Raw genomic sequence first — 15375 nt, forward strand, 5'->3', positions numbered from 1 at the left:
TGATTCTAGACAAATCACTTAATCTCCCCGTGCCTAACAAAAAAATGTATGTGTCCTTGTGTAACTCAACTGGTGCTAAAGTGCTCTGATACACAAAACCTTTGTGTCACGTTCGCGCTTTATAAAACTGCAAGGAAAAAGTAAAATATGTGTGCCATCAGCATATGCTAAAGTAAACAACTAATCGACTAAATTGTAAAGGCTAGTGTGAGAACACAAAGATTAACACAACTCGGGTCAGATTAGACCCCTGTAATACTCTACAAGTAACCTGCAATGAGATGGTTATAAAGGGGAACAAAGTGACTTTGTGATACCAAGAAATTAAAAAATACTAAAACCAGGCCTACACTGTGCCTTGGACTCTGAGACCAAGCAGACGTAGAAGCAAAGTGTGGTAATCTACGGGGTCAAAAGTGGCAGAAAGGTCCAGTAATATTAGAGCTGCAGGCACACTTGCATCTGATGGCCAATCTAAGTTCATCTAATGCTGCCACCGCTACTGTGGCAGTGCTACCTCCCACTCGGAAACGAACCCATGGAGGATGGAGAAAAGAATTTACCTCTAAATATTTCTGATGTGGAATATAAATTACTTTCTCCAGAAATTGGGACACACATGCCAGTTAGGATATTTGGTCAATTCTGTGCGATCCAGCATGGTTTACTTTAGGATAGGAGTGACAGTAGCAGATTTCAGTTCACTTTGGACTTTCCCAAGACATAGTGATGCATTATTTCCGGTGTGTTCTCTATTAATAATTTATATTCATCAATAATTGTTTATTAAGCTTGGTTAGCAATGTATTCAGGTAATCCTGATCTGCACAGTCTTCCCAGTAAGGTAAAACCATCCTCATTTATTAGGGGGAAGTCTGAGACATGAGATAGAAGGTAGTACATCTAGTGCGGCTAGTTGTAAAAATACAATATTCGTGCTTTGGCTGGTCAAAATTTGTGAAAGGGAGACTTCAGTAGCACAAAGTTGGTGCATTCTGTTTTCGTTCACTATTCTTTATTGTCTGCGGGTGAAGTAATTATCGTCGGCAAGGTCTTTGGCATGCTAGAGTGCAGAAATTTTCAGGTTACACATGCATGTTTTAACTGAATCAGGTAGTCACGTGGCTTTTCAGAAATATGTTGAAGTTGTTGAGAAGAGTGTTGACTAGGTAAAATATGCAAGGACATGTGTTCCAAATGCATTAAAAACGTGATCTGGTTTTCTGCGAAGAGCTGTCTTAATATATGAAAGATATATTATAAAAATTGAGATTCAGTGACATTTCTAACGTTGAAGAAGGAATTCATGTTCTTTGCTTTTATTTTATTTTTTTATCTACATTTACTTTTTCGTGTGTTCTTTGCAGGAATTTGTCAGTCTCTATACAGACTATATTCTCAACAAATCCGTAGAAAAGCAATTCAAGGCCTTTCGAAGAGGTTTCCATATGGTTACAAATGAGTCCCCCCTGAAGTATTTATTTAGGCCAGAGGAAATTGAGCTGCTAATCTGTGGAAGTAGGGTAAGCATCATTAAACCGGTCAGTTTTATTTTTGGAGAGGTGCTCATGCAGGCAATGTTACAATCAGTGTCATCTTTTTATTTCAAAGAACCTAGACTTTCAAGCACTAGAGGAAACAACCGAATATGATGGTGGCTATACCAGAGATTCCCATATTATAAGGTAAGCCTACAGTTTGAAGAGAAAAATACTTTTTCCCCCTTGTTACATATGCTTATACAGTTCCACAACCCTTAAACTCTATTTTCAAATTGTAATTAATTCAAAGTGATAAACATAGCTAGACTCAAAGGTGTTGTGCATATTCATAAAACATCCAAATGGTGTAAATGGTGATGGTAGAGGGTTGTTAAGCTGTATGTTCGAGGCATGTGGGCTGCTGAATTTATATCTATGCGCCTAGTGTTGGGTCCGGATGATTGCACATTGTTGTCCTGGAAGAGTCTTCGAAGTATCACGAGATAGGTGGCTCCTCCCCTGGACTACAGTGCGCATGGGCATCCTCTCCATGCTCAGATTGTTTTTTTCCGCCATTGGGTTCGGATGTACTTCTTAAGTCACGTTCGGATTATATATTAGATACTCTTTCTCAAGGCCAAAAGGCCTTCGGGGCGTCGGTATTGTCTTTCGTTCGGTGCCTTGTACTTGTTTCCATTTCTTAGAACAGGACGTCGAAGGAAGATTGACTTTCGACACCAAAGGCCCCTTCGATGATCGACGATGGAACGGAGTCCGTTCAAGCGCTGCCCCGTTTGCAACTCGATATACCCTCACATCGATGTGTACCCGGTGTGCAATAAATGTCTCTCACCGGATTACGACGAGGCCAGCTGCATGGCCTGTTCCAAATTCAGATCGAAGAAAACTCTCTGTCTTCGGCGCGCTGCACGACAGTCGGCGCGGGAGTCGGCACCCGACCCAGAAAACATCTTCGGGGGTGACGACGAGGAGGGTGTACAAGAAGAGGATCCTGATCAGCACTCGGATCCCGCGTCGGAGCAAGACTCCAACTACAATGAGGACGAGGAAGAACTCTACGTCCATGATGAAGACATCGTCTAGGTAGGAGACAACGTACAACCTATCGGAGCCGTCGACGACGACTCAAGTGAGGAGCTAGGCCCAACCACAGTAGCGGGGCCCCATAAAGACTCTTCCACGGCTCAGGTCGAGGCATCGCCGGAAGGCCTTAGCCAAGATCTTCGTCCACGTTCTCTAGTCCCGCTTCAAGGCCCGACTAAGAACATTTCCAAAGAGCCATCGGTCGATCGGCCACAATCAGTGGAAAAATCAAAACAGAAACAGAAAGACACTAAATCGAAACCGAAACTGTTTAAAGCAACCATCGGCTCGACGACTTCGGAACCTACCAAGTCAAAACGTGTGCTCGATCCCTCAGGGTCAAAAGGGGGCGTCGAACCGAAGATCGGATCGACTACGCCCGTGTCTACAGTTAAACACATCACGCTCACGTCGACGTCGATGTCCGGCGCCAAAGATGGCGACTCTTCCAAAGGACTCGAGGCCCAAAAAAACATCGATCCGAAAATTAGGAGGCCGATGTTAGTCAAAGCCTTCGAGCCGAAATCCAAACTCGGACCGAAAGAACAGACCGCGTCGAAGCACAAGAGCGTACCTGCTGCGCAACAACGGCTCGAGTCGATGCAAGGCCTCAAGCACACGGAACTATCGAAGTCGATCGGGTCGAAGACCACGCCTACATCGAAGCAAGTCAGTCCGTCACCGATGCTTCTGGCGCCGATAAAATACGGACTGTCCCCAACTGCACGGCCTAAAACTGTTCAACTCCCAAAGGCTACCGACTCCTCCAAGTCATCATCAGTAGCCGCACCCACTCAACCTAGGACGGATGACGTTATGTACCAACCACCGTCCTACAACGAACAGCCGAAACTATACATCGACTCCGAATCAGGTCGACTCACCGTTTATAAACGAAAAATCATGCCTGAAACTCCTATGGAGTCTTACAGGATACCACTAAAGAAAAAAAGGGACTCTACCACCTCTCCTATGCTTTTTGAAACTATTCAATCATATGGGCGAGACTATACCTACTCTCCCACACCTGGCACTGAGGATGTGGAGGAAGAGGACAATGAGGACCAGTTTAACTATCCCATTGATACAGATCAGGATGAGTCCCAGGCATGGGCTGAAACTGTGGACCCTGATGAACCACACACCACCCCTGACACTCACTCATATGCGGTCAAACCTTCGCCTACTGAAGAGACTGCTGCGTTTAACGCACTAATTGAAAGGGCGGCACATAACCATGATGTTGACATGCACGCCGACCCCGTGGAAGTAGACTTTCTCTTTGATACGTTCTCAACATCAGAAAGGTCTATAAAAACTCTGCCTATGCTCAAGGGTGTGCTCAAACATGCAAGCGACATTTTTAAAGAGCCAACTAAAGCAAGGGTGGTGAACCCCAGAATTGAGAGGAAGTACCGGCCTGCGCCTGTGGACCCTACGTATATCAAGGGCCAACTCCCACTGGACTCCTTAGTGGTGGCTAATGCTCGTAAAAGAGCGAACTCTCAAACAACTGGTGATGCTCCTCCTCCGGACAAAGAATCCAAGATCTTAGAAGCCTCTGGGAAACGTGTAGCAGCTCAAGCAGCTAATATTTGGAGGATCTCCAATACACAAGCCCTGTTAGCAAGATATGATAGGGCCCAATATGACACGTTAGAGCAGCTAATGCAACACCTGCCAGAGCAGCTAATGCAACACCTGCCAGATGCTTATAAGGAGGGAGCAGAAATGCTTATACAAGAGGGGAAGTTGATCTCCAACGCGTCCATTAAGTGCGCGGTGGATGCAGCTGACACAGCAGCTAGGGCCATAAACACTAGCGTAATGCTCAGGAGGCATGCCTGGCTCCGCATCTCTGGTTTCAAGTCGGAAATCCAAACTACTCTACTTAATCAGCCAGTTAACCCTGACTTCCTGTTTGGTCCTGAGGTAGACACCACTCTGGAAAAGATTAAAAAAGACACTGAAACTGCAAAATCCATGGGGGCGCTGCAGTCTCAACAGTTCCGGGGCGGTTCCTTTCGTCGCTCCAGTAACAGGGGAGCTTCTAGAGGACAAGCGTCGCAACAAGCCCAATACACCAAGGGAGGCACACAAACCACCTTTAACAAGAACAATAGGGGTGGATACCGTGGGAACAGCACCAAAGGCAGAGGACGTGGAAATAATAATGCCAGATCCTCCGCCACTAACAAACAGTGACGTCTTGTCACTGCCCCCCGACCATACAACACCGGTCGGGGGAAGAGTTCAGCAGTTCCTGCCAGTCTGGGAAAGCATTACCACGGACAGGTGGGTGAGACAAATTATACGTCACGGTTATTGTCTAGAATTAACCTCCACCCAACATACCCCCAAGGCACCGTCCTATGTCCGCAGAGCACATGCACTTATTGCAGCAAGAAGTCATCTCCATGCTGCAAAAAGGGGCCATAGAACTCGTGCCTTTAGACCAACAGGGTACAGGGGTGTATTCACTGTACTTCTTAATCCAAAAGAAAGACGGGTCTCTCAGGCCCATTCTAGACCTCAGACCCTTAAACCAATACATCCTATCAGAACACTTTCACATGCTCACTTTACAGCAAGTTCTGCCATTGCTCAGTCAGGGAGATTTCCTAGCAACCCTAGATCTGAAGGATGCCTATTTCCACATTCCCATTCACCCCAGTCACAGGAAATATCTCAGGTTCACCATCAACAACCAGCATTACCAGTTCACGGTCCTGCCTTTCGTGGTCACTACAGGCCCCAGAGTGTTTACAAAGTGCTTAGCGACAGTGGCCGCGCATCTTCGGAGACAGCACATCCATGTCTATCCATATCTAGACGACTGGCTTGTCCAGGCAAAATCGGCCCAGCAGTGTGCCAGCCACATGTCCTGCACAATTCACCTCCTACACAGTCTAGGATTTTCACTAAATTACCAGAAGTCTCATCTTCAACCCTCACCTGTACAACAGTACCTAGGCGCAGAAATAAACACTCTCACTGCCACAGCGCAACCGAACTCAGCGAGAGTCAACAGCATGCAGGTGCTGATTCAAAAATTCAGGCCACAACACTCGCTCCCAGCGCAAGTGTTCATGCAACTAATAGGCATGATGGCCTCCTGCATCTTTATAGTCCCTCACGCGAGGCTACATATGCGTCCGCTTCAGGAATGCTTGGCCCGCCAGTGGAACCAGGCTCAGGGACAGCTGAAAGACCTAGTGTTGGTGACCGGTCGCGCATACAACTCTCTGCATTGGTGGAACACACACAACCTTTGCAGGGGACGACCGTTCCAGGAGCCTGTACCACAGGTGGTGCTGACAGCAGACGCATCTCTCCAGGGCTGGGGAGCTCATGTCCTCCATTATACTGTGCAGGGACTGTGGACTACGCAGCAGAAAAGGTTGCACATCAACCTACTAGAGCTGATGGCAATCTTCATGGCGATGAAGGCATTCAAGTTGCATCTCTGCAACAAAGTCGTGCTGATCCGGACGGACAACATGACTGCGATGTATTACATTCAAAAGCAGGGAGGGACACACTCTCCACAATTGTCACACCTAACACAGTGCATGTGGAAGTGGGCCATTCAAAGGAACATGTTCCTCATGGCGGAACACCTCCCAGGCAGGGACAACCAGATGGCGGACCTGCTCAGCAGACACAGCCATCAGATGCACGAGTGGGAGATACATCCCTCAGTGCTACAACCATATTTCCAGCAGTGGGGTCATCCAGAGATAGACCTATTCGCCACACAAGAAAACGCAAAATGTCACACCTTCGCCGCCAGGTTCCCACACCCGCAGTCTCAGGGAAATGCGATATGGATGTACTGGTCGAACAGATTTGCGTACGCTTTTCCTCCGGCACCACTCATACCGCTGGTAGCACGCAAACTGAGGCAGCACTCCCTGACACTCATCCTGGTTGCTCCAACGTGGGCAAGGCAGGCATGGTACACCACGTCCCTAGAACTTTCAGTGGTGCCCCACCAGCGCCTAAACCTCACACCCAGTCTCCTCACTCAGAGCCATGGAGACATTCAGCACCCAGATCCGCAACAGTTGAGCCTTGCAATATGGCTCCTAAGGTCATAGAGTTTGGCTACCTGAACCTGCCCCCTGACTGTATGGACATCATCAAGGAGGCTAGACGACCTACCACCAGGGCATGCTATGCGGTAAAATGGAAGCGTTTTGTCATCTATTGTTCCAATAATGGCATTAATCCACTGGATGCTTCCACGCAAAACATCATATGTTATTTGCTGCACCTATACAGATGCAATCTAGCGTATAGTTCCATCAGGATACATTTAGCTGCAATGGCAGCTTACCTTCAAAATAGACAGCACCTATCCCTTTTCAGAGTGCCGGCCATTAAAGCTTTTATGGAGGGACTCAAAAGGGTTATTCCTCCAAGACACCCACCTTCGCCTGTCTGGAACCTCAACATAGTCCTCACCAGGCTCATGGGTCCACCATTTGAACCTCTTCACTCTTGTGAGATACAATTTCTCACATGGAAAGTGGCTTTTCTAGTGGCGATCACATCCCTAAGACGGGTTAGTGAGCTGCAAGCCCTCACTATTCAGGAGCCTTTCATTCAAATTCATGCTAATAGGGTAGTGCTGCGTACCAACCCTAAATTTATGCCCAAGGTAGTGTCACAGTTCCATATCAACCAAACTATTGAACTACCAGTATTCTTCCCAAATCCTGATTCAGTGGCAGACAGAGCACTACACACACTAGATGTTAAAAAGGCTCTCCTGTATTACAAAGACAGGACTAAAGATTTCAGGAAAACAAAACAACTGTTTGTTGCCTTCTCTCCACAGCACAAGGGCAACCCAATTTCAAAATCGGGTATAGCCAGATGGATTGTTAAGTGCATCCAGATCTGTTATCAAAAGACTAAACGCACATTAACAGTTCCCCCAAGAGCGCATTCCACACGCAAGTTAGGGGCATCCATGGCTTTCCTAGGTAACATTCCTCTAGAGGATATATGTAGAGCAGCCACATGGACCACCATACACACATTCACCAAACACTACTGCGTGGATGTACACTCAAAACAGCAAGCTGCTGTAGGTCAAGCTGTTCTCAGAACTCTTTTTCAGACTGCTGCAGCTGGCACGGGCAACCGCCGCTAAGGAGGGTACTACTATTTATTCTATGCATAGATATAAATTCAGCAGCCCACATGCCTCGAACGGAATATGCTACTTACCAGTATGCATCTGTTCTTGGAATGTAGGGCTGCTGACATTTATATCGCCCGCCCTCCTCCCCGGTGCCTGTCGCAGCTGTAGCACTCAGAATTATTCTCAAGCATGGTCATCACTTACTATATCATACTCCATCTCTGCCACAATGGCGAAAAACAATCTGAGCATGGAGAGGATGCCCATGCGCACTGTAGTCCAGGGGAGGAGCCACCTATCTCGTGATACTTCGAAGACTCTTCCAGGACAACAATGTGCAATCATCCGGACCCAACACTAGGCGGCCATCTATGCATAGATATAAATGTCAGCAGCCCTACATGCCAAGAACAGATGCATACTGGTAAGTAGCATATTCCTTATATGGTTGCTCAAGATCTATTTTTTGCTGCCAATATGTTTCATCCCAGCGTAAACTCTTTTGGTCATGGGGAAGGCCACCTACGTAAATATTTTTGTGAATGGTTCTAAAGTAATAATGGTGGTGTTCCAGAAATGTTAAGATTCAATTATTTCTTGACCCCTCTCCTTTTTGTCCCTGATTTCCAGTATCAATAGAAGCAGTAACTTTTAAAATTGTAAGAAATGTCTTATTGTTTTGTAGCTGGAGTGTGAGCTTTCTTAGGTAAAATGATAGAACCAGTTCATCTCAAGAGTCTTCATAGTGCTGCATTTCTTATATAAACAATGCGTACTGCATTGTATATCTTCTGAACCAAACAAAGTAGATCCAGGGTTTAGGAGAACATGCGCCTCATTTATAATTTGTCTGTCAAATTTATAAATGACCACTAAGCTGGCGGTCATGACAAGAGAGAGTGCGTGTTTTTGTAAATTCACTGCATTTTAAATCCTCACTGCGCCGTAATTTTATTTACTCACTGACCTTGAACTTGGGGTACTTCATTCCGGTGCTCGATTGACAGAGCACTCGGGTGCCTCTTTAGCTCTCTGCCCTGTAGTTCGCCCCATTGCAGTCGATCAGGCGCTGGCTGGACCATTGCCTTCGACGCCTCCGACGCCGCCATCTTGGGCGAGGAGCAGGCGAGCGGTCTAGTGCTCGGCCCCTCCCGCCCTCGTGGGTATAAAATACATCTTACCCAGGGAGCGCAGCGGCCGCACCGACGGCGTGCCAAAGGCAAGCCCGTCTGCACCCGTCCGCGCCCAGACGGGCCTCGGGACTGGGCATGCTGCCGGTTTGGCCCCTTATGCCCGCGAGGACTTGTTGAACTATAACAACGGCCAGGGCTCCCTGCCCAGAGATTCACTCAACCGGGCCCAGAGACTAGGGATCTCAGTCAATCTTTATTCTCCCTCAGACACCATTAACCAGTTGAACCTATGCCCTCACAACTGGTCGAAGCCTGGCTTACAGCATCCACCACTGTCCATATTTTATCTGAACACCTGTTCCATGGTGAAACACCAGATGGATCTTTTTCTGTTGCTTGAGATGGACAAACCAGATATTCTGCTACTCACTGAGACCTGGCTGACTCCAGACTCAGCTCCAGATATAATAGTGGCACTTCCGCCGAATTACTGTATCATCCACGCCGACCGCGGTCGGGCAAACCGGGCGGGGGGTCGCGGCTATATTTCGCTCCAATCTGAAAGTCACTGCCTTGACTGGCCTGAATCTCCCAGACATTGAAAACCTAGTCCTAAAATTAGAAATTTCCCACACAACAGTGGTCTGTGTCCTTCTGTATAGACCCCCAACTAATATGCCGACCTTCCCTCTCACGTTTAGTGAACTAATCGCCAACTTGGCCGTAGAACATGCCAGGATTCTCCTGGCTGGGGATTTTAACTATTGGTTCAATGACCCGCTGGAAGGTCCCCACTCCTGCGAACTCACTGAGCTCCTCACAACTTTGAACTTCGTACAACATGTGCGCTCACCTACCTACTCATTGTAAAGGCCACACGCTGGACCAAGTCTGGTCTAATTCCCTACTGGTCACAACACCGGGAACCACCCCATGCGTATGGTCTGACCACTTCCTCCTTAAATTCAACCTTGCTTATACCCTCAATAGGACTTCCGCCATGGCGGCAGGGGGGCGAGCAAGGAAATGGACCTCTCTAGACAGACCAGAATTCTTACAGAATCTGGCTACGTCCATCCCATCTCATCATCCCTATATTAACATATCTGAAACCAATCTCTGACTTGCTGCAAGCAGCTAGTGACATCCACACTCCATACAAAAAGGTCAAATTGGCCCGGCGCGTGGACGCACAAAAATGGTTCTCACCAGACCTCAAAGCAAAGAAATTGGCCTTGCGCCAATTTGAGCGCCACTGGCGACGCAGCTATGCCCCAGAATTAAGTCAGCTACACTATGGCCAGGAAAGAATACATGAAAAATATTTTAGCCACCAAAGCCGCTTACTTTTCTTCTCGCATCATCAACTCTACGAACAGATAGGGGCGCTAGAGGGCGCACGAGCAGCATGGCCGCACCTCTGTGAGGCTCCTGCCGACTGTGCCAACATCCGATACTTATCCTATGATAACCACCTCCAATGCCGCTAAAATTAGGAGCAATAGTTGAAGACCCCAGACCCGGCACTCGCTGCAAATTTGGAGCGATTCGGCCGTCAGAGCCGGGGATTTCCTGCCGTGAGTAGAGCACCGACTGTGGAGGCGGAGACTGGCTGATCACGAGCTGGGACGCAGTTGCTACGCGATCCCGTGGCTTTCACGTGGTGTGTGGGCCGTGACTAGGGAGCGCCTGGACCACCGCGTTCACCTCTGCGGGGACATCGGGACAGCGAGGGCGGACCATCACAAACTGCTGCAAGAGTTGGGAACGGAGATACCGGTGAAGTGGCTGGGCCGAGCGCTGGCGGAGGCGGAGCCTGCCCGATCGGGAGCTGGGACGCAGGTACTGTGCGATCCCGGGGCTTCCGCGTGGTGTGTGGGCCGCGGCTGCTGTACGCCTGAATTGCCGCGATTCCATCTGCGGTAGACTCGGGGCGATATTACAAGATCTGCGAAGACAGATGAGTGAAGCCGGAGGTTTCGATTAGACTGCCGCTGGTGCACAGACCTTGTGATATTGCCGGTGAGCTGCGGACCTTCCCCCCCCATCATACCCGATGATGTGCGCGGCTGAACGTTGCAGACGGGGGTAATTATACTGCGGCCTGAATACCTGCATGCGCCGGGGGGAACGGATGAAAAAGACGACGAGGGAAAAGACTGCATTTGAAATACAGTTGGCGCTCAAGAGTTGCTAGGAGCGATGATTGGTTGAAGAGTGGTCACCTACACGTGGGTTCACTAATCTGCGGCCATTTGAGACAGACAGAGAGGCGATGAAGTTTGTGCAAGGAGTGTCTTTAATGCGCTAGGAATTCGCCTGCGCATCGGACCCGGAGTGGGTGCTCAGGACTTAGTAGGCTGGAGTTTTTGAACGGGACTACTGCAAGCCCGCTGCCCCAGCTTGGCTGTGTTTCTTGGAGCTGCACTGGGCACATGCTGGCATATCCGTTGCGACTGAGGGCTCCTGTTGTGCTGGAGACCTGCCTGCTTGAGGTTTGCACTTGGAATTGGCTTCTGTTAATTGGCGCGGAGCTATTGCGCCACCGCAGAACGGTGATATTACTGCGCTTCCTGTTGATTGTAGGCGCTCCTGAAGTCACGGCGCTCATTGGATGCTGAGCCTGAGCGGTGCGAAGACACCGGGGGGACAGAGCTGATCCCTTTACACTTTGTACCCGCCGTATTGGCTGCTGCCTACAGTGGTTGAGAGGGACACACTGACTGAGCGTGTTTTGGATTGAGACTGGGCGGATCTCTGAAACTCGGCAACGGGAGTAGTGTATACCCAGGATTTGTGGGCCCTGCTGGAGTAATACCTGGTGGAAGGAGGAGCTGGTTGCCACGACCGTAACGTTGCATGTCTGGGGCCTCTGGGTCGCCGAGAGGTGGGAACAAACAAACGCACTCGCTAACTGCGGGAAGCTCAGCGAGAGGTACCGCCATGGGCCGACAGGATACTCGACAACCGAAACTGTCTTTTGACTCAGCTCATGCATCGAAGAAGACTATGAAGGCGGGGACGGATTCGACAGGGACTCAGAGCCCTCCAGCAGCGGGGCCTAGCTGCGGCGCGGCTGCACCGGACATGCATCTACTACTGCAGGAAATGAAGCAGGGATTCGCGACGGTGGTGGATAAGGTGGATCGATTAACCTCCAGGATGGACGCCATTGCGCAGAAGATGGATGTTCACGAGGAACACCTCACTGAGGCGGAAAGAAGGATTTCAGATAATGATGATACCACGGCGTCCCATGCTACTAGACTGTCGCGAATGGATAACATCCTCAAAGTAATAGCTGCAAAGAACGAGGAGTTGGAGGCGCGCAGCCGCCGCAATAATGTCCGCGTGGTGGGCGTGCCGGAGTCTACGAACACTGGGAGAATGGAGGACTATGTTGAACGGATACTCCAAACGGCGATTGGGGCGGACGCTTTTTCCAAGCAATTCATCGTTGAGCGTGCACATCGTTCCCTTGGTCCGCAGCCCCAGCCAGGTGCCCCGCCTCGACCGATAATAGCTCGATTACTGAATTATCGTGATAGAGACACTGCTCTCCGTGCTGCACGAACTGCTAAACAATTGACGTGCTATGGCATTACGTTCACACTGTATCCGGACTTCACGCCAATTGTCCAAGACCAAAGGAAAAAAATTCTAGGCGTGAAGAAAAAGCTAAGGGATCTGCAGATAGACTATGCTTTACTATACCCAGCCAAGCTGCGGGTCACGCATCAGGCAAGGCAGCACTTCTTCGTGAACCCGCAACAGGTGGAGGATTTCCTAAAATCACTGCGACGTGAACGTGGGAACCGTCCTGTGGAGGAGGAGGCGGAGAATGAGGACGACTGACATACGTGTATGGATTGCTGAGGAGCCTCCTAGCCTGCTGTGAATTGAGTTCGGGATTGGGAAGCGTGCTGTTTTCGTGAAGTGGAATTCAAGACTTTGCTGAGATACTTCGACTATGGACATTCGGGAGCGCTGGAGGCGGCATTGGACTATGGGTGGTAAAGTATGCCAGGCGACACCCCCATCCCTCGACTTGCCCCTCCAAGGGCGGTATCGGATCTGGGGACGGGGAGAGGGGGGTGCCAAAGTGTGTACCTTAGATGACCCTACTAGGGTGTACCCCTTTGACATTGTTTGTTACTCTGCGGCTGGTTGGATGTTTGCTAGCGGTGATGGGAGGGGGGCGGGTTGTGAATGCTGGAGGATTGGGGTTACTTCAGTGGGCGGTGGGAGGGGCGGGACCGGAGTTTGCACTGTTGCTTGAGGATGGTTGTGGAATGGGAGGGGGGGGAGTGAGTGGGGTTGTAGCTGGATTGAATCCTTATGGGCTGCGGATGTTGCAGACTGCTGAGGACTGGGTTCACCGATTGTATGGGATGGGTGGTTTGGGACATTTCAGTTGGTTAGGGAGCATGTATGGAAGACGATAGCCTATACGCCTGAGATAGTTGGGGGGAGTCAGGGGAGTGGGTGGGAAGGGTGGTTGTTCGGTTGCACTGTACAGAGGATTCACACGATATTGCTGAGTGATTGGACTATGTTGGCTGGCACGCATGGGCGGAGGGGAGTGCGGGTCGGGGTGAGTATCGCTGCGACTGATGTCATTGATGATGGCTGATATGGCAGGGAGTACATTAACGATAATGTCGTGGAACGTACGGGGCATTAATGATTCTAGAAAAGGGAGAAATGTCCTTGCCTATCTCGATAGGCATAATTTGCATATTGCTTTGTTACAAGAAACACATTTCTGCCCTAGATCGGATTCTAAATATGCTAGTAAGTGGGCCTCGGGCAGAAATTTTTCCTCATATTCTTCATATTCTAGAGGCACCGCAGTTCTGATCAAGAAATCAACTGCCTTTCAGATGTTGGGGGAGATTATTGATCCCGATGGGCGATTTGTGATATTGTGGGGTAGATTTGGCATGGATAATGTTGCTATTGTGAACTGCTATGCTCCGAATGTTGACACACCAGAATTTTTTACCACACTTTGGGGACATGTATTGGTGACAGGTGCTACCCACATTATTTGGGGAGGAGACTTTAATGTTACACTAGTGCCTGGATTGGATCGATCAGATGGTTGTGGCCAATATAATAGACAAGCAAGAGATGTACTACTAGGAGTCATAGAGGAGGCAGGGCTGGTGGATAGCTGGAGATATACCCATCATGCACATAAAGAGGACACGCACTTTACGTCATACGCTAATACGTGGGCTAGATTAGATTATTGCTTTGTGTCCAGGGGGCTTTGTGCGGGTATAGTTAAGGTGACACACTTGCCTAGAACTTACTCGGATCACTGCCCGGTGTTACTATCCCTTGCGATCCCGGTACACGAGAGGATACGACCTCCGTGGAGACTGCTCCCTACTATGCTGCTAGATTTGGTCTTTAGGGCGGAGCTGGGTGATGAAATTGAGGAGTTCTTCCCCAGAAATAAGAATTCAGTTAATAGTGTAGAGATGGTGTGGGAGGCATTCAAGGTCACGGTCAGAGGTATTTGCATATCCAAGGGAGGGGGGATACTGAAAGACATTCAGAGGACGTTAGGTAGGCTGGAACGCAAGCTAAGGGAGCTTGAACTTGGGATGACAAAACGAGCGGACTCGGAATTACATAATGCCTTTAGGGAAAAATTGTCCGAGTTTGGTGTGGAAGCAGCGAGAGAGGTAAAGTTTAAAGGGAAGTATTGGACAGCAAGGAGTTACTGCGAAGGGGAAAGACCGGGTAAGGTACTAGCCGCGATCACGAGAAGACCTCGCTTCAGTGCCAATATATTAGAAATTATCACATCAAACGGCGTACGTTGTCAGGATACCAGAGAGATTCAGGAGGAATTTCGTTCACATTATAGCCGGCTGTATACTTCTCAACGAACTGTCGAGGTAGATATGGGAGGCTTTCTCGATGATATAGCACTGTGCTGGCTCAGTGATGTGCATAGGCAATTTCTTAGTGCACCATTGGAGACCGACGAGATCCGGGACGCAATTATGTCGCTTGCCAATGGAAAGGCGACCGGGTCGGATGGGCTCCCCGCTGAGTTTTATAAATGTTACATCGATATCATGGCACCGGTCCTTAGGGAAGTTTTTGAGGAGTCGTTGGAAGTTGGGGAACTGCCGGGGTCGATGAGGGAGGTGATAATTACCTCCTTGTTGAAACCGGGTAAGGAACCGACGGACGCGGACTCCTATAGACCATTATCTCTCATCAATTGCGATGCGAAGATCCTTGCCAAGGTGCTGGCGACGAGACTCTTGCTGATTATGTCTAAAATAGTTCTGCCGGACCAAGCTGGCTTTGTGCCGGGCCGCGCCACCACCCACAATCTTAGGACGCTGTTCTCCTTGATCCAGACGATTGCCCCGGAATTGCCTGTCGCTGCTATTTTTTGGGACGTCACGAAAGCGTTTGACTCGGTCGAATGGCCGTATCTATTTACTATATTGCATAAGGTGGGGTTCCCCAAAATGTT

The 15375-nt window shown here is 49.2% G+C and overlaps 1 protein-coding gene across 1 annotated transcript in view; it reads left to right on the forward strand.

Annotated features, from left to right (window-relative positions):
* The window catches only part of UBE3A (ubiquitin protein ligase E3A), a 337766-nt gene that overhangs the window by 273588 nt on the left and 48803 nt on the right, over positions 1 to 15375 (forward strand). Inside the window, exons 8-9 of the mRNA XM_078658239.1 lie at positions 1368 to 1523; positions 1612 to 1685. Coding sequence (XP_078514365.1) covers positions 1368 to 1523; positions 1612 to 1685 — 230 coding nt within the window. The remainder of the gene's footprint in view (positions 1 to 1367; positions 1524 to 1611; positions 1686 to 15375) is intronic.

Source organism: Lissotriton helveticus, chromosome 8, assembly GCF_964261635.1.
Source record: "Lissotriton helveticus chromosome 8, aLisHel1.1, whole genome shotgun sequence".
In the NCBI taxonomy this organism is placed as follows: domain Eukaryota; kingdom Metazoa; phylum Chordata; class Amphibia; order Caudata; family Salamandridae; genus Lissotriton; species Lissotriton helveticus.